At 38.9% G+C, this 19,588-nt stretch overlaps 2 protein-coding genes across 9 annotated transcripts in view; one reads left to right on the top strand and one right to left on the bottom strand.

The window, feature by feature from the left end:
* SIM2 (SIM bHLH transcription factor 2) overlaps positions 1–19,588 on the top strand; it is an 89,196-nt gene that overhangs the window by 69,076 nt on the left and 532 nt on the right. For 3 of the 4 annotated variants that reach the window (XM_067545275.1, XM_067545274.1, XM_067545276.1), the window contains exon 11: positions 899–5,467. The exons of the other annotated variant lie outside the window; for it this stretch is intronic. In XM_067545275.1, the coding sequence (XP_067401376.1) occupies positions 899–1,626 (728 nt within the window). In that variant the 3' untranslated portion in view covers positions 1,627–5,467. Of the gene's footprint in view, positions 1–898; positions 5,468–19,588 lie in introns of those variants that run through there. 4 annotated transcript variants of the gene reach the window in all.
* The window catches only part of HLCS (holocarboxylase synthetase), a 216,539-nt gene continuing 204,617 nt past the window's right edge, over positions 7,667–19,588 (bottom strand). For all 5 annotated transcript variants that reach the window (XM_067545271.1, XM_067545270.1, XM_067545269.1 and 2 more), the window contains exons 9-11: positions 15,234–15,348; positions 11,853–12,066; positions 7,667–11,168 (exon numbers count right to left, since the gene is read on the bottom strand). In XM_067545271.1, the coding sequence (XP_067401372.1) occupies positions 10,997–11,168; positions 11,853–12,066; positions 15,234–15,348 (501 nt within the window). In that variant the 3' untranslated portion in view covers positions 7,667–10,996. The remainder of the gene's footprint in view (positions 11,169–11,852; positions 12,067–15,233; positions 15,349–19,588) is intronic.

Below are 19,588 nucleotides of genomic sequence, written 5' to 3'. Positions count from 1 at the left end.
TTAAATCCCTAGAGAGAGTACATCTTATTGAGAAGAGATGCAGCAGACATTTTTGTATTTCAGAGAGAGGGGATGGAACCAAAATCCCACATTCAAATATCCTTGAAGACTGGGATACCTTGGATCCAGAACTGACCTTTGCATCTCAGGCTCATCTATGATTTAGTATTCTGATCTTCAAACTCCAAGTTTTTGGACTGTTTTTGATAAAGCATAAGTATAATATTACCCTTGTTATGTGGCATTTCTACTGCTCTGCTACAGGTATTTTTAATATCTAGTGCTAAATTTCATTTCAGATAAATTAAAAATTTACAAAGCCAATATAACAGGATGTAAGTCTAGATCCATTTGTATATGGCCCCTTTAAGAGTTTAAGTAATTCCCTCCCCCCCATACACACACTGGCAACAAGAATAAAGTCCTGTTCAACTCTTAATTTAATACATAATAAAGATGTAACATTTATTTTGGGGGATAGATTTTGAAGCTTTGACAAAGAGGTTTCAAAAATATAAAGTTTTGATAACAAATCAATATCCCCTTTCCAAATGTTTAAGTCCGTGTTAAATTTCCTGATTTAATCATTTCAATTTACAGCCACACAGACAAACAATGAAAAGTACATCTAATCATGCAATCAAAACATTTTCCGAATTGAAAAATTACAGTGTAGAGCAACTAAAGTGCCAATTGCCTTACACACTTCCATATCTGTTTCTGGTTTTTCAGTACAGTCAAAGGGTCTGATTCAAAGCCACTGAAGTCAGTGAGCTTTGAATTAAGCCCAAATTTAGCTGGTATTAATGTTAAATCATAAAAAGTGAGTCTCTAACACAACTCATAATACGTTGTGTTAATTTTCAGCAATTAATACTTTATTTATTTTCCCTAAAAGTGCCCATACCAAACAGAAGATACAATGTTGATGCTACATCGGACAGCTTTACAAGCTGTGCAACATCCATGCCCAACAGCAGATACAAAGAAGAGATTTACAACGCCAGCATCATGAAACCCAACAAAATGGAAAGCAGGATACATCCATCTCATCATCTCATTAAAGAAGAAAACAAGTTAGCTTTCAGCAGAGACTTACAAGAAAAAATGTGTGTCAATGAAAAGTCTTTTTCAAACTCCATAGCTAATTCCTTGTTGCCAAAATCAGAATGTTTCCAGGCTAAAGCTATTGGACAATTAAGTCATCTCCTGCCAGTGCCAACAGTATATGAACAAACAAGGAGAATATGTATGAAAGAACCAAAATATGGGCATATTAGCCATCATGCTACAAATCTGGATGAACTAGACAACGAGGACAGAATGACAGTAAAGCTCGATCATGACTCTGAAAATGAACATATGATGGATACGAGAACTACTGGACAAGTCCCATTTGTATTTCTGAACTACCACCACATTTTAGCCAAACATGGTACATTTCAAGCCTCCTCATGTACAGCAACAGGACATGTAGCAGAAAATTATGGATACACTTCTGAAGAGGTAAACACATTTATTTACAAAAACCAAAGTCCATCATCAACCTCTTCTCCAGAAACCCACAAGGAGACTGCACTACCCCATTATATCGGAACTTCTGTAATAATAGCCAATGGGAGGTGACGATAATAGAAATGTATTTCTTAATTAAAAACAAACCCAAACTGCAAGGATTTCTAAAAAGCATGAGAAAACATGGTTACATTTACTGAGCATAGCAGAAGGTCAATAAGGGACAAACTTGTATGTGTTCTTGGCAAGCTATGTGTAATAGTACCTTTAAGGTCAGAAAAACACACATCTAGCTTCAGTGCTTCATTGTTATAGATTAATTTCTGGTGTATGTTCTGCCAATAAGAAGCCATATGAAGATCATATTTTTGTTGTTTTACAATATGTAACAAAATTAAACAGTAAGTGTGATATGCCCAGAATTATATAAAGGCACCCTTCTTTTTTCTTTTTTTAAAAAAAAAAAGGACTCCAAAATATATTCAAGACATTACCATTAATATAAACCATACATTTTAGTTTAAATGTTCTATGGCAAACACTATGAAATATTAGAACAATTTTCCATCCATGTTGTAAACAATCTGACAAATGGATGCCGTTTAAAAAATGGTAATTAATCCTAAGTATTCATGACATAATTGCATGAACTAACCACAAATCACATTGTCTTGGAATTCTTATTAATGATTTTAATAGTCTAAAACAAAGTTTGATAATTCTAGCTTTATGATATATTTTAACATGGTGTCAGGAATTCACAGCTTGTTTCTCTCACAGTGTATTCCAGAGGGATAATACTATGTCAAACTAGTAGACACAGATACATATTAAAAAGTTATTGATCTTGTCATAGCAAGATTGGCACAATGTGAGATCATGCTGCAAGCACTGAAAATTACTCCCAATAAAAAATACTGTGATAAGAAATAACTTTTTGAAGTGTGTATAACTGGATATACTGGGAGAAGATGGTGCATTTTTTCAAACAAATATTCAAAAGACCATCCTGATAGGAACACCAGACATTTCTTATAAACAGCCATGGAAATAGTGAAGAGAATTCAGTGAAACTTTACAAGCTTGGTTCAAAACATGGTGACAGTTTCTGAAGTTTTGAAAAAGTTCAGGTTTTAACTAACTGGACTTTCTCAAGGTTGAATCTCCTTGTCGACCCAAGGTCAAGATTCATGTTTAACAGATTCTCTCACACCACAAAAAACTTTGATGGACAGATGGACAAGTTATACAAAGCAGTTTGAGTACATTTTTGGTTGGAGCTGAACATTTCGCACAGCTCTCATGGTTAGATACAATAAACTATCCAGAAAAAAGCATTTAAGATTAGCAGAAAATCCCCATCTGCTTAGTTTTGTTCAGTATTTTCAATAAAGTACCAATTATTTATTTTCACCTCTCCCTACAGTGTACAAATCAGGAAATAAACTTATTTATGTATGTTCTACTGAGAATAGACATGATCAGCACACATCATCTCCATCACCTCCCCAAAAATTCTTTAGGTCTTGATAAAATGACGAACGACTCCCTAAAATAATACAAACGTTAACTAGTACAAACATTGGAGTCAGATGGTATTTTATAGGAAGGCTGCATTGTAGACTTGAGTCAGCAATATCTAGCTTTTTTTTTTTTAGTTCCATTCAAGGCTAGATTACATTATAAAAGCTTTTATCTGCCACAGCTAAATCTAAATGTCTCATGCTCTGTAGCAGTATCTCTAAAGAAATTACTCATATGGCTAGTGCAAAACATGCTCATGGGTTACACCTTGGTAAAGACAAATATGTTAGAGGTTGAAATAAAATGTATACATTTTTAATTAATAAAGCATTTTCTGTATTTCATAAACAGAAACAAAATTCATTCACCTTCCTAGGTTTTTATGAATATTTATGGTTATAATAAGTAAACAGAAATGCTTTAAAGATGTGTTTAAAAACAATTTTCAGTATTTTTACTGCCTTCCTATTAAAAGGTTAATAGCATTGAAAGAACCTTATTTTGCAATTCAACTGATGCATTGTACTGGCAAGTTTACAGTTAACTGAATATTTAATTTGCTTAAAATCCTTTTTTCCTGCCCATGCATACTTTCACGATAATGCTCAACAAAAATATTTATTAGTAGCTACTAGAATTTTGATGCCTTTACAAAAATGTTCACTATAAGTGCTTCTCTAAAGATAGAGAGGGGTCAGGTCTAAAGGAATTTTACAAGTGAATTTTATTATCAGTATTGATATGATTAGATAAAAGTGCTTTGTTCTCATTGTTTAATTGACCTCCCAAACTAGTGTCACTAATGTATGTAGCCAATATAATTCCTGAAAGAGTACAACTATGCCAAGACTTGTGTGTGAATTTTTTAAAATTAAAAATGTCCTGCAATGAGAAAACTGACATTGTCTACATTGTTAAGAAGAAACCTGAAGCATAGCTCATCCACACTACGTTTTGCTATATATACCACTAGCAGGGTGTGCTGCACACGAAGTCAGTCTAGTGTATTTTCTGTTCTCTTGAGTGGGTCTTCATTGTGAAAACATGATTTCAAAAAGGTGCTTTTTTGTTTAAAGAAAAAAGTAAGTGATGTTTTTCAGTAAAACACCACAAAAGTAATTTCCAGCATCTACCTTGTTGTTCACACTTCGGGGCTGTATTCAATGAATACACATTATGGAGGTGTTCCATCATTCTCCTGCAGATGTTTTATAGTACATGAGGTTCCGATTCATAGAAATTTATAGTTAGGAAATAGAGAATCAATTATGCATTCACATATGATAATATGGATTAAGTTTCAGAACATATATTTGTGATTAAAAAACAAATGTGCAACATTTCCCCTGGCCACCTCAAAATAGACATACTTATTGCATACTCACATCTGGAACATGAATGAACAATTCTATAAAATATGAGTTCACAATATACTTGTAGACAGTTAAACTACAGATGTTCACTGTGCATAACTCAGTGCAGTATATGGTGCAAGAATTGACGGTAGTTTTTTTAATATTAGGAAAAATATTCCATGTAAGTGGAGTGTGAATCAGAATATACTAGGGAAAAAAACATTTCATTTCCCTTCTCTCTACCTTGTTCATTTGAGCCAGAAATACCTTCCTTGTGCAACTCTACAGGCTTTTTCACGTGTTAGCGGGTTCCTGGCATAGCAAGGAAACTATGTAAAGAGAAATACAGAATTTTAATGAAGAATGAATTGGAAACATAAATCACTTATTGGTGTCTCAAAGTTTGTATGCTATTAGCAGAAATATCACAACAGATGTAAGTGCAGTAATGGGCTTTTCTATTGAATACATCCCTGTAGTTTCTAAAGTTATTCAGTGCATTTACTCATTCTAAACACAACATGCAGGTTAGAAAATATAGGTCACACACAAAACATGCTATTTTTATGAAAGAATGGGATATCTGCTGGAATATTGGTACGTGTCTGAAATTCACAAAATGTGACAGTAAATGTATTTTTTTCAACCCATCTCAGTTATTTCTCAGAACAAATGAGGGTGAGTCCACTTTTTTCTTGGAACATTACAGTTTTTTTTAATATGATGCAAAAATGTATTTTTGTTTAATTTTCACATACAGTTGCCAAATAGTTCAAACAGATTATTAATGCTCAGAATTATATGAATTCCCTAAAAATAAGGCATATTTTGCTTATTTATTATATAAAATAAAACTTAAAATATTAATAAATACAATAGCCAAAGCAGTAATGGGTTTGATTTTTTTAAAATACAAGCCTAAGGTATCATTAAGATTCTGTCACGGGTATTTTTAATAAAAGTCATGGTCAGGTCAGAGGCAGTAAACAAAAATTCATGGAAGCCCGCAACCTGTCTTTGACTTCCACTAAAAATACCCTGGGGGAGGAGGGACAAACAACACTGCTGGGGCTTGCGGCGCTCCAATCCTTCCACTGCTTCTGTGGCAGGGGCCGACCCAATCCCAGGGGTTGCTGGTCTGGTGGTCCCGAGGCTGGTTGCAGGTCAGCTGTTCTGGCGGCCTTGGGATGGCTGCCGGTCAGCTGTTCCAGCAGCCGCTGCTCTGGCAGCCCTGGGGCTGAAAGTTGGTCCAACCTGCCCCAGCAGTGGTCCTGGAAAGTCACAGAATCTGTGACCTCTGTGACAGAATCGTATCCTTAGGTATCATTAAAAAAGACAGATACATAATGGAGATGTTTTTGAACATTTATTTTGAGTTTTTAATTGTAATCATATATTTGACAGCATTAATTTAGAGATGATTCTTTCAAATTATAAAATGCAACGGTTTACGTTATTTTATTCCAACTATGCATAGCAGTTTGATAGAAATAGCCTCATCTTTAAGGGATGAAAATAACCATCTGCTGAATAAAACCTGCTAATGGAGTATTTTAAATACACCACAAATTTACAATAATTGATTGCAACTCCTTTTCCCAAACTATTTGCAGGACTATATTTTGTTAACTGCTGTAATTCTTCGTTTTTTGTTCCCATCTAAGTCCCAATTGTTAATGGTGAGGGAGCAGCTTCACCACAGCTTTAGCACTATTTTAGTGCCTGGCCAGTGCTATGCATCACTTCAGTAGCATAAACACCACTGAGAAATGCATGTGTGCTCCACAAATACAGCTCCCCAAGAAATCAGCTAGTTTTAAAAGGTTCTAACTATGGTATCTAAGTTCCAGAGGGGTAGCCGTGTTAGTCTGTATACAGCAAAAACAACGAGAGTTCTGTGGCACTCCACTAAAAGAGGCATCGCTGAACGGAAGCATGAGTTATGTACTACTTCTTTCCATGCCAGGTATTTCTGAGCTGTATTTTTTTGCATATGTCTCATCGTAGTTCCCAACCTAGTTTAAGACCAGAAAATTTTCAAATTACTAAGGTCCTGTGGCCGAATCAAAAAGGAACAAAATATCTTTAATTATTATTTCCCCAACGCTCTCCCTGTCCCAAAAACATTTTCTTACCTGCTATTGTTGTGCTGCAGGATAAAGATTTAAACATTTTTCAACACAATTTCTAGATAGTAGCCCTCGAGGTATATTATACTTACAGGATATATATATATTTAAAAATGCACCACAGGCTAATAAAACAGCATACCAGGAATGAGGTTTGCTCAGATCTTGAACTCTTAATTCTAAGTACCTGATTAATTTTAAAAGCTCTAGAAATGGCATCAGCTCTGTCTGGATACAACTGATTGTTTCACTCTTTCCAAAGCGATAGACAGACAGACGGAAAGATGCCCCTCTTTCCCCCTCAGCAGAAGTGGTGATATCAATAAACAATCTATAGTGATATTTTTCACATATAATGAGTTTTATAGCTGAGGCCAGGAGAAAAAGCTCAAACTGCAAGAAATACGGGTACCATAATGAAGTATTTTTTAAAGCAATTCATCAAGAAAATAGCTTGAGATGTGACATCAGCCTCAAAATGAAATAGGCATTTTACTAATCTGGACATTTTAATGACATTACACATTTTCAGTGTTATACTTCCAGATTTTGGGATGGCTGACTTTCTGCCTTTGCCCATACATATTTCTATGCTTTATTTGTCTATTTTGTATAGGGATTTTTTTTTTTAACAAAAAAGTAGCTGTCATACAAAAATTCCATGACTTTTTTTGGGCCAAGTCTGGCATGAAAACAATGAGATTGGCTGTGTTCCCCATACACCTTAAAATCAGTGTGGTATAAAAAGGCTTTCTTGACAGTAACAGCTGCTAGTCAGAATGACCTTATTCAGCTTTTCTGTATAAAACAGGAATTTTCTTTGTAAAATTCTTTGGTACATCTGAAACAAAAGTCAGGTTTATGACAAATATTTAAGCTAATTCAAGGCTGTTTTTCCCCCGCTCAAGACAGTAGGTAGACTTGTACACACAAGAACAAGCCATTAAAAAGCATAAAGGTAAAAGTAGTATTCCCACATGATCTACTTGGGCTCTGACATGTCCACACTTCATTGATTTTCATTTACAAAAAGAAAATTAAATGATAACTTTTTTCCAATGTTATATGTCCAGAATAGCATTACAGATTAAAACATAAACAAAACACGTTTTTCATACAGAACTCCCCCCCTCCCCCCCCAGAAATCCAAAAAGGAATGATAGCAGCTATGAAAGACTGTTGGCATTTTATTATATAGTTAAAGAAATATATCTGCCTGCTCTACAGGTCCAGTGACATTTCAGCTAAGTGAAGTTTTACAGACACAGCTCTGCCCACAAGAAGGAGTACATTTCTTCCTCTTACTCGTTTTCTTGGACCTGTCCCTGGTACTGGGATAATGTGCCAAAGTTCAGGTGAGTGGGTCTTTGTGTGGCTAGCTGAAGGAAAAGGGGTGATGCCCCTTTAAGGGGTCCCTTACAGCACGTGGGGAGAAAGGGGAAGTTTACAGGTATGGACAGGATGGGCAGAAGCAGTTGGGGGCCAGGTTGCTGCATTGCCCTTCCTGCTGATCAAAAGAGTGTGTGGGTGTGGGTAATTATACCCAGGCAGCCCTAACAATCTATGTGGGCAGACCTGTATTCCCTTGCAGAGTCTCAAAGAAGTCCATGAGACTCCATGTAGGCACACAGGTCAGCATCTATGAAGGGCACATTTTGGATCTAGATGTTGATCCAAACTTTCCCAGTGTTTTAGGGTGTTTGAATTCAGGCTTTTGATTCAGTCCATGACAGAGATCAGGGCAGGCCACCAACTTCAAATCTGGATCCAAATTTCCTGAAGTTTGGGTGTAGCTGAATCGGGATTTCGGTTCAGGTTTATCTCTGTTATGAAGTTTATGATTTCATATGGAAATTTCCAGAACTGTTGTTGCTATTGAACTCACTACAGTATGGGCAATATGTTGTCACATTTAAAATGTAAGTCACACTCAAACAGGGAGGTGCACAGGAATAAAAATGTGGCAGCTTTTGGAGGGGCGCTTTCTGTGCCCACCACAGCTGGAGGAGCTGGCTTCCCACCCCCACAGCCAGAAAAGCTGGCTCTTCCCCCCACTTGTGGCCTAGCGGCTGGAGGAGCTAGCTCCTCACCCACAGCCCTGGGGCCCAAGGAGCTGGCTCTCCCCTGGCTGCCGTCCTGCCCCAACCTGGAGCAGGAGGCACTTGCTCTCCCCACCCTGGCTCCAGAGGAGTTCTGTGCCTCCGCCAACTGGGGAGGGACTGTGTCCCTGCTTGCCCCTCCTTGCGCTCGCCCCTGCACTCAAATCAGCTCTGCTCTGAGGCAAAACATCAATGGTATAGCCCTAACTATGTTAATTCTGCTTTACAAAAAGGCTGCCTGACTGCCCTGATAGCAACAGTCAGATTTTATATTAAGGACTGCAACACAAGCAGCAGTTTTCTAGAATTAATTTAGCTATACAATAATCAGATTGGGAATGTACTGCTCTGTGTCAAGAGAAGGCTTTCATGATGAAATAAACTGAATCAAGAAGATCTAAGAGCATCGTTGAATTTTCTTTTCACTAGTGAAAGCTGGGGATGTGGAAGGAGTAAAAAGCAGTATCAAAATTCCGCCTTCTGCAGTTGACAAGTAGCAACATGCATCATTCATAAACTGTATGAAGGAAAGATAGAGAAGAAGCGAAGAGAAGGAGAAACCTATTAGGATAAAAAGAGAAGCTGCGAACACATTGCAAGACTTCCTCTCGGTATTTAAATTTAGTAACTCAAACTGAAATTTGAATATTAAAAGAATCAGTAATGATGTATGTATCTATAAGTCAGTAGTCAAAAGTTTCCAGTCCAAAGTAGTTTCAAAGTAAGCTTCCCCCCCAACCAAGTTCTAGTGGGGGGAAGTGGGTACTATTGTCTACATATTGTATATTACATGAGTCATTCAGTCTTTATTTAGTCTCTGTTGAGCTACTTCTATCATTTTTTGGTGTGCAGTCCTGTCTGATGTAAGAAACTGACTGTTGTGGAAGGCAGAAAGCGAGAGAGACTATGACATGGAGGTCAAAATCCTCACTTTAAATACACAGAAAACTTAATGGCCAGCAATTTACTGACAAAGCATCCAAATCCCAATATGTAAGGATCACTCTAATCTACCATTACAGGCCAACTCCTTTAAGATTTCTTGGATTTCTAATTGAGCCAATCTCCTTACGTTTCCTGGTTATTTATGAAGAGAACTTTAAACCCACAAATTCCATTTCTGGCTAGAAAGCAGGAGTGCATTTGTGGGAACCCACTTGATTGAGCCAAGCTTCCTAGGGGCAGAGTGTAGTAATAACCAATGGCAGTCCACATTAGGAGATGTAGCTGACCATGGGCCAAGTCACACCTGACATATATTGATGTGTGGGAATTGGATTGAGGTCACTGCTCAGGTGACCAGGCTGTCAATGGAAATTTGACTGCTCCAGAAGAAGAGCCTGAAAGTATCTCCACGCAGCTGGGAGCTCAAGTTCAGCTTCTCACCTAATGCCTTTCAGTCACATACTGTCTTATCTGCTGTATCCGACCCAGCAGTTAAATAAGGTTGCAGGCTGGACAGCAGAGCACTTTCAAGTAATCAGTTAAATTCCTTGGGTTTGATTAGTAACACCACAAGAGGAGGCTTGCTTTGGGAAACAGTATGAAAGTACATTAAAAGAGATTTTAGATGGATAGTTGCAACAGAAATCCCCTCACTGTGCCTTTTTCACTAGAGTCATTGCTAGCAGAGGAGACCTTCAGAGCAAGGTTTCCTTCTCTTGTTTCATCATTTGGGTGGGATTCACCTTTCACCTTGTGTCTTCCATAGCTGACATAAGCAGAACTCATTTATTTAAAATTTCATAGTAAGTAATTTAAACATTTTTACTGCTTATACCCAAAGCAAAGCCACAATGAAAAATACATTATGCAGACATACATTTTTTTAAAACAAATGTATGCAGTCTTTTTAGTTTCTCAAATGCGTTGAATTAATGATGAGCTTAACATGATCAAACATCTTCCATTGCAAATACCTCCCTAATGTAAATGCTACTAATAAAGAGTACCATACCATGAGTTCTTTTTTTTTTTAAATAGAGTATTAGTGAAAGATTACAGGTCTCCAGTAACGGGATAACAATTTTGTAGCAACTTTCAACTAAGCTATCCATGTCAAGAAAGAAGAAACTAGAGATTGGTAAAAAATTGATTTCTCCTAATCATAAGCTACCTCTCACCCCTACAGTTAAAAATATGCAACATGAAAAATGCACAGAAAATACTAACTGGTCCTTAGAGCCACTGGCTAGAAAACACAGCAGAAATGAAACAATAATTCAAAATGCACTATGTAGCCTATACGCATAGTGCTTCTATATTTCAGCTCCAAATCATTCTAGTTTGATATATTGTATATAGCCAAGTTCAACTGCTAGATGCTGAATACTGAACAGTCCTCTTAGAGCAGCCTTTTCACCAACTCCAAGGTCTATTGCTGCTTTGAAATTATAAGGTTTTTCAGCATGTCAAATGAGTTGCCATCTGGGTGCACAGACTCTACACCTTTGCCTTCCTCATAAACTTGAAGGAATCCACAATCATCTATTCCAACTATCCATGCTACTGGGCCCTCATCACTCCAGAGACGGACTTGCTTACCACTACAAAAAAAAAGAGAGCACTAGTTAATCACTTAGAAATAAAGTTGAGCACATCATAAAAATAACTGATTATATTAGCTACGTGACCTTTTTCCTCCTTTGAAACAGAACAATGGCTAAAATTCAGCAGAGCTGGTTGTGGATTTTATATCAGTTATAAAACAATTCAACAAGGATGACTAACAAAGAACAATCATGATAAACAGTATAGGGAGAGCATCGAGTCTCTTCTATTAAAGATAGTGTTATTCCTCATTTCTCTGAATCTCTAGAGATAATAATGATCTTCAGTAGCACTCCTTTATCTTCTCCTTAGATCCCTTTTGTAGAACCTTTTACAACATGATTTTTGATAATCATTAGTACAGCACATCTTCAACATAAGCAAAACAAATAGCTATAAAACCCTAAATATTCTCATTGTTTTGGGAGATGATACATGCAAGATGCCTGGCAAAGTTTTGTAATAAATGTGAATACATTAATATTTTTTATCTATGCTAGTCTAACACCAATATAAATACTGAAAATATGCTCCTAAGTAAATCATGAGTGAGTCAGTACTGCTGTAAAAGGCAATCTAGTGGAACATTTACAATGGAAGGCAAGACATCTATGAGTTATTCCTAATTTTCTAAAGGGAGAGCTTAGGAAAAGGTTAATAGAAGAGAAAGCTATACTTACGCATGTATCCAATATTTATAATACAAGGGAAGAACTCCATTAGATCCTTTCTCCTGAAATGTGTCTATCAGTCTTTCCAGCACAGTTACGCTCCTAGCAATCAGGTAGTCTGTTGTTAAGGTACTTAGTTTTGTCACATTTTTCTTATTGTAGTCCATGATGAGATCATTGATGCATATGGTGGGATTGCTATTATTCACATTAAATCCACAACCTGAGGAAGAAAAATCAAGGGTGAGGAGTAGGAAATGTTGATTTATTTATTTGCAAAAGTAAATTATTTCTTATCATATAACAAATGTGTTTGCACTTTGTTCAACCATTTGGTGCAGATTTTTCTAAAGGTTTTCATAAAGGATTTTTCCCTCACTGTATTGTTTTTCATCAATTTCTTGCATTCCCAAATCCATGTATGCTGCTAATTACCACTCAGAACCTAGCTAACATTTATGTTCCATCCTCCCTTAAACTTCTTTCTGCCAATAAATGCCAGCTTAAACAGCTCTAACACAGTCCCATCACGAAATTGCCATCCTACCAAACTCATAATAACTTGTAACTAAAGAGAAGATTTAGGAACAAGAAAGGTGCTAGCTGTGCTGTCTAGATTTCCAACAACAAACTGAAAATCCCCTAAATTGTTGACAGCCAGCTACCAAACTATCTGAAAGCAGACGATGAACCACAATATGAAACTAAGTTTTATCTAGCAGCCTAGCATGTGACTAAGAGCCTCTTCTATTTATTACAGTTAACTGATTTCACATTCTGAAAACTATGTCTTTTTCCTCAGCTCACAAGTCAGCAATTGGTATTCTTGGAAAAGCCCTGAAGAGTCAGACTTCAGAATTAGACTCCAGATAGTTTAATCTATCTTGCCATAATATCCTTTTGAAGCCTCAAGTTTCTCACTGAGATCTCTCCAGCTATGATAATGTTGGCAAAAAGCCATTCTTATTATATGGCTCTTGGGCACCTTTCTTGCAGCCTCCTGAAACAGGCTTTGGGAGATGTAAAGAAAACCTTGTATTAACTATTTATTCTCTTTCCCCACTGCCAAATTCCCATATAATGTGGATTTTCCTTTCCCTGTGCAGTTAGGCCAGACTTCTCGCTCAGGTTCAAGAGTAAACTGCCTTCTTCTGTAGGAAGCTATAGGTTATATTATTTTATAAACTTGATACTAATGAGACCATGAAAATATGGAATTAATTCACCCAGAATTACCTAGAGAGAGAAGGATCTCTTTAAGTAACTTAGTTACTTTGATTGTTAATAATTAGAATACGCACAAAAGAAAGATCTACAGTAATATTTAGCCAAAATATATCAATACCATTGGAAGTAGGGAGAAGTGGATTATCTAACAAGAAAATAAGGAGAAAAATTAACACAAGGTTATAACTCAAACACAGATATTTGCACTCAAACATGTATATATGAATAATGACCCTAGATACTAATGTACTAGCAATTTCATGACTCTTTTTCCAAAATCTGTGACAGCAAAAGAAAAGATATCAACTATCTTGCAAAGCCTGACAAAAATGTGAGCAGAGGATCAGACTGAAGCCTGTCGAAAACAGATGGCACATTTTGCATCTTGGGTTGTAGGAGTTTGACCATGCTACTAATCTAAGAACAGTTAGATTACCCTCTACTCTAAATGTTGTCAACAGAACACACAATGCTGTTACCAGATCACATATTCCTTGGAGGAATATGGGGATAAGACAGAAAAGAACCTTCTATTGGTAGCACTGACACTGATACAGAAATCTCAGGAACTTTTGGATTTTATGAACTTCTTAATCCCCTCTTTTCAGACCTACCGTTGTCATGATATCTCTACTGGAGATCACTGAAAGGATGGAATTAGTAAGTTCCATTTTGTATCTAAATTTTTTAGTGCATTTATTTAGCAGCTCCAGATCTAATACTGAAATGTAATGAATCAAGAAAAGTAATTGCTATGAAAAAGGTGATTTTAATTTATTTTTAAGATGGGTTTGACCTTCTTGTCTTTAGATGATAAATTCTTTTATAGGTATTACTCTTGGGTTGGAACGGCTCAGGAAAAACATAGGGAAGCACCAAATGCTGTAAAAGACATAGAGAAGGCTTCATAACTGTGTCTCAAAAGCACCTTCCATTCTCTTTCTGTAGATTCATTAAAAAGAAAAGTGCCTTTTAAAGGTATGAATTCAACAGAAGGTGCAACGGCTGCAACTACTGTGAAAAGAAAGGCGATGACTGACTTAAGAAACTGTGTAACTTATTCAGCTCTTTAAGCCATCTGTATAGGAACCATGTCTTCATTCTCCCTGTAAAATACTGTACACATATGTTGTGCTTATGTACCAATGCTAAACAATAACTATAATCTTCCCGGTTAACCTTCTGGACTTGTCAAGGAACTTCCATGTAGTTTTTAGACTTATCAAAAGTTAAATAATTGCTTTGAGGAGGCAGGACATTCTGGACCTTCCTCTACAGAGCACAGAGCTTGCTCCTCAGCACATGTGAGAGAATTATTCCACTCCTCACTGCATAGAGAAGGAAAAACATACAGCACGATTATCAGACATGAAAATGTAGGACAACAGAAACACCCGAATAGATTTATTTGCATGGTTATGCATCCAAAAGTCCTTCCATATTAGAGTATTTGGACTTTGCTGGAAAATGTGAGTGGACAGTCCACACTTAGAGCTTTCTCGTAATCAGTCTTCCAGAACAGTGAAACTGGGTTTCCTTTCTTCAAAGACTAAATGGATGAATGAATCTGGATTAAAAAATCTTCCCAACTTTTCCCCAAATTTTACTTTTGGTAGGTCTGAGAAATCTGAGTAATTGACCTAGTCCCTATCGGTTTTTGAAGAAACACGTCATCAAGCATAGGTCATGATCAACAAATTATAAAAAGACAAACGGGGAAATGAAAATACTTCTGGGTATACATACTCATTTCCTGCTGACTTAAAAAGCATAATTATTTAACACCTTAGTTACTCTTCCTTATTGGGAAAAAAACATTAAAAAGATATAGTAAACTTTTTCCCTAGTGCCCAGTTTTTGTGACTCACTATGAAAGAAAATTTTCCATACCTGTTATTTTTAATTCTTCAAAATCTGCTATACCAGTCCAGATGCTTGTATTTAGCTCCTCCCAGCCAATCATATGTATGGTATAGATCACTGAAGACATTTATTTTTTATGTTTTCTTTTGGTTTAGTGAATATCATGGTTTGCATACCAGCATACCCACTTGTCCTCATTTGCTCTTGTTCTTGTAGTTCGAACTTGTATAGGCATTAAGAATAATTAAATAACTTTATAAAAAATGGCCTAAAAAGCTTGAAAATTATTTAGACACTTACCAATAAGTATGTGAAATGTGTTTCCCATAAGTGTAGAATTTACCAGAACCCCACCAAGCTTCATAAGGTCACTGTAGTAAATATCATTTGGCCACTTCACTCGCAGGTCAATATCCTAAAGAAATAAATGTAAATGTATATAAAGATATCTTGCTGTTCCATTATAAGGACTACAGGAGACATGGCTCTGCCATCACTCAGTTTTCTGCAAATGCCATATTTCTCTGCTATCTTGGAACATGATAATTTAGTTCTTTCTTACTCAAAGTACATCAAAATGCATTACAGAGCAATGAGTTAGACACAGAACTATTCTTTGAATTTGAGTCTTGACTAAGCACATATTTGTGGTTACACTGGTAAGTATAACAACTTAAGATGGAAACTCATGACTTCCAAAAATCCAAATACCAAATAGAAAGTTGATGGTCTCACCTTGAAATAATATCTTTCCCATTCTTGAGGCTTATTCCTCAACCCCAAAGAAAGTAACATCTGTAGGGGAAACTGCATCTTCTGGATGCCTTGACCCAGCCCAAAGTTTCGTGGTGATTTATTTTGAAGGTTGGCAGCAATCACAGAGGGCTGAGAGTAGTTATTTCAGTAAAAAGCTATATAGTAGATACCCATGGCTTAAAGGAACTATAAATAACTATAAATAGGGACTGTAAAGTGATATAGCAGAGCTCTTCCCTGAAAATCTCAAAATCATAGACAATAAGTTCCAGAAGGGTAGCCATGTTAGTCTGTATACAGCAAAAAACAACGAGAGTCCTATAGCACCTTAAAGACTAACAAATTTCTGCGGGCATAAGCTTTTGTGGGCTGGTATCAGTCTGCTTCAAAAATAGGGTGTTCCCCCTTGAAGGGGAGGTCCTGAATAGACTGCTGCACCTCCTGAGACAATCTTGAGGATTGTAGCCAGGAACAGTGTCGCATTGATACCCCCAAAGCCATCAACCTAGTCGTGGAGTCAGCAGCATCCAGCACCATTTGGATGGAGGCTCTGGCCACCACATTGCCCTTCTCTAAGATGGACATAAACTCATGCCTGGTGTCCTTGAATTTGGCTACAGAGTCCCAAATGTTACATCTCCCCAGCAACGCTTGGAGATTAGTTGGAGATTCTGAGTTGAAGACTGGCTATGAAATAAATCTTTCTTACAAACAAGTCCAGCTTCCTAGCATCCTTGTTTTTAGGCATTGAACTTGGATGGCCCTGCCTGCCCCATTTGTTTGCCGCAGCCACCACAGGGATCCGGTGGATGGGTGGGAGAACAGGTATTCATATCCCTTGGCTGGAACATAGTATTTCTTCTTGGCCCCCTTGGATATTGGTGGTAGGGAGGAGGGGTTCTGCCATAGGGCTCTGACCACCTCCAGCACCCCCTCATACACCAGCAATGCAACTTTAGCCAGTGCCACAGCCACCAGATGTCAAAGAGACTGTCTGTAGGCTCTGTGAGTTCCTCAGCCTCCATGCCCAGGTTGGACACCATCCTTTTAAGGAGTTCTTAGTGGGCTTGAAAATCATCTGGCAGTATTGGGAGAGGCACGCCAGGCACTCCTGTGTCCAGGGATGAGGAGGACGATGGTAACTCTGGTGGGGGGGAGGGAGTGGTGCTGGCTCCTCTTTAAGGTGAGCCGTCTCTACTCCAAGTCCTGCGGTTCGGTGCCGGTATCAGATCCCGAGTCTGGGTCCCGTGCCAGACTGGTCAGTGCCGCAGATTGTTTTCTGGACATTGCTGTGGAAAGACTGGCGCAAATAAGGACCTGATGCCAATGGGATCCCCCAGGGGTTCCAGTATGGCTACTGGATAAGCCATTGTCCTTGAGGCCAGGCACCTGCTGCCGGACCGGCACCAAATGTGGTATGCCTGCCAAGCTGCATTTCTGAGGCTGGTGACTGAGCCCCCCCTTTGACTCTGAGAAGGACAGTTCCTCCCTTGGGGACCATAGTGGAGCCGACATTGGCTCCTCCTGTTGGCTGCAGTGCGGAATCGGGGAGCAGTGCCAGGGAGATGGCGACCAGTGACGGGATTCCCCCGAGTGGTGCTGCACTAAAGCGGAGTGGTCTGTGTGGTGCTGGGGATCAGTGCCGGGGGTCCGGCGACCACTGTAATGCTACCGTTGACCGGTGCCATAAGGGCGATGACCAGTACTGGAGAGACCAAGACCGGTGATACGCAGCTGGTGAGTCTCTCCTCCGGGTCAGAGACTGGGAGCACAGTGCCAGGGACCGGGGTTGAGATGGAGGAGACTTTCATTGTGGCATTGGAGATCTTAGCTGAGGTGTCGTGGACTGGTGCCGAGATGGGGAAGGGTGCCAGTTGTCTGACCACTGTGGCGGCATCATGGCAGTTTACCCCTGGAGATGGGTGCCTTTTCTGGCTCCAGTGCCGGAGGTAAGGTCAGCGGAGTGGGAGGCACTGGGAGGGCCATCAAGTCCCTGGATGCCTGAAAGGCCTCCGGTGTTGAGGACACTTAGGTGGAGGGGTTCCTTTCCACTTCCAGGAGTTGAGTGTGGTTCCCTCAAAGAGCTTGCAGCCCTGGTAGGAGAGTCTGGCTCTAACTGCTCCAGAGCAGATGACTGGCCCAACGCGGGTCCTTTGTCTGACCCCGCCTTTTTATCTCTCTCCAGCGCAGGGGAAGAGCCTCTATCAGCGTGCTGCTTCTTTTGCCATTTCTTCAGAACCAACTAAAGCAAACTGCATTGAGAAGGGCTTGGTGCTGGTGGGGTTCTCCACACCGATGCTGAAGTATTTGGCACCGCATCCGAGCTGGAAGGTTCTTAGGCCAGACTGAGTGGTGCCTCCATTAACAGAGCTTTCAGGCAAATGTCCCTGTCTTTCTTAGTCCATGGCCTGAAGCCTTTGCAAATCTTGCACTTATCCCTCATGTGTGTTTCCCCTAAACACTTTAAATTATCGTCAGGTCATGAAGTGGGAAAGGCTTATGGCAAACACAACACAGTTTGAAGCACAGGGACTAGGGCATGCCTGACAGAATGGAGAGACGGACAGATCCATCCATTCAACTAACTAACTATTTACAAGGACTATTAACAAGGATTTATGAAAGAACCACTAGGCACCTGCGAACGCAAGAGAGAAAGCTATTCCAACAACCGTCACAGGCGGAAAGAAGAAACTGAGAGGGTACAGGGCTGGTGGCACCTCATATACTATTGCATGAGCCTGGGACTACAGAGGGAACCCTACAGATACTACTAAAGCAAAAACTCTTCCACAGCTGTGTACCATGGAATCGACATGAGCAAGCACTCGAAGAAGAAAGGAAATGTAGCAGGCAGGAGAAAATTCCAGTTCACAACTATGTAAATTGTCCGACTAACTATGTAAATAGTCCTAAAATATTCACATTTTTTGCAGCTATGTTCCATCTATACCAGAGGATTGGAAACACAAACTGAATCACATGACACCAGTCCATTGCAATAGAGAAGTTTTTGTTAAAACCACAGAACTGAATTAAACTTTGCACCAGCTACTTTAATGTAAAAGGAAAGCAAATGTGCTTCCTGGAGCTTGAAAAACTGCATATGACTGGATCCCAAGAGGCAAATTAGGGGAGGTGCCCATGAGTACAAGAGTCTGGTTACACCCTCCCCTTTTGTAGATTATGAAATCCCTTTACAGGATGTGTGAAACTGCACCTGGGTCTATGTCTACTTTCCTGACAGATTTAAAGGCCAGGGAGGATTTCATTACACAGATGTCTTTGATTATCTGGACAGGAAATGCTAACTTATTCTGGTATCATAAAGAATCATAAGAGAACATCACTAATTCATATTCATTACCACAAGCACTCAACTATACTCATTTCAGTGCAGATTTACAGAAGGTTCTTGGGAAATATAGTTCTTTTCAAAGCATGCCACAGCTAAACCATTCAGCATGTCAGGATTAACAGATCTTCTCAAGGCATCCCATGCAGGCCATTATTCTCTGAGTAAATAAACTGTAACAGACTCAGAAGTTCAAAAAATATACATCGCTAGCTTGTTTACATAAAAAAGTTAGTGTGAATTAAGCTAGGGCAGTAGTCCCCAAGCTTTTTTTTTGTCTTACCTGGTCCACGGCCCCCAGGATCCGGGGGTCGAAACTGTGGCCTGGGCCAGGAGCACATCCAGGGCTGTAGCTGGGAGCTGGAGGCAGAGTGGGGCTGGGTGAGGATCCCTCCCTGCCCCACATGGGGGCTGGCCCAGGCCATGTCGCACCCTCCTAAATGTTTTTCCATGATCCCTAGGTGGGCCCACTTCACAGTTTGAGGACCACTGAGCTAGGGTCAGAATTTAAAGTGCAACAGCTATTTTATACTAATTCTACTTT

Source organism: Emydura macquarii, unplaced genomic scaffold, assembly GCF_026122565.2.
Source record: "Emydura macquarii macquarii isolate MOO-44397 ecotype Brisbane River unplaced genomic scaffold, CSIRO-AGI_Emac_v2 contig_1043, whole genome shotgun sequence".
In the NCBI taxonomy this organism is placed as follows: Eukaryota; Metazoa; Chordata; order Testudines; family Chelidae; genus Emydura; species Emydura macquarii.
This window is presented reverse-complemented; position numbering and strand designations above follow the sequence as displayed.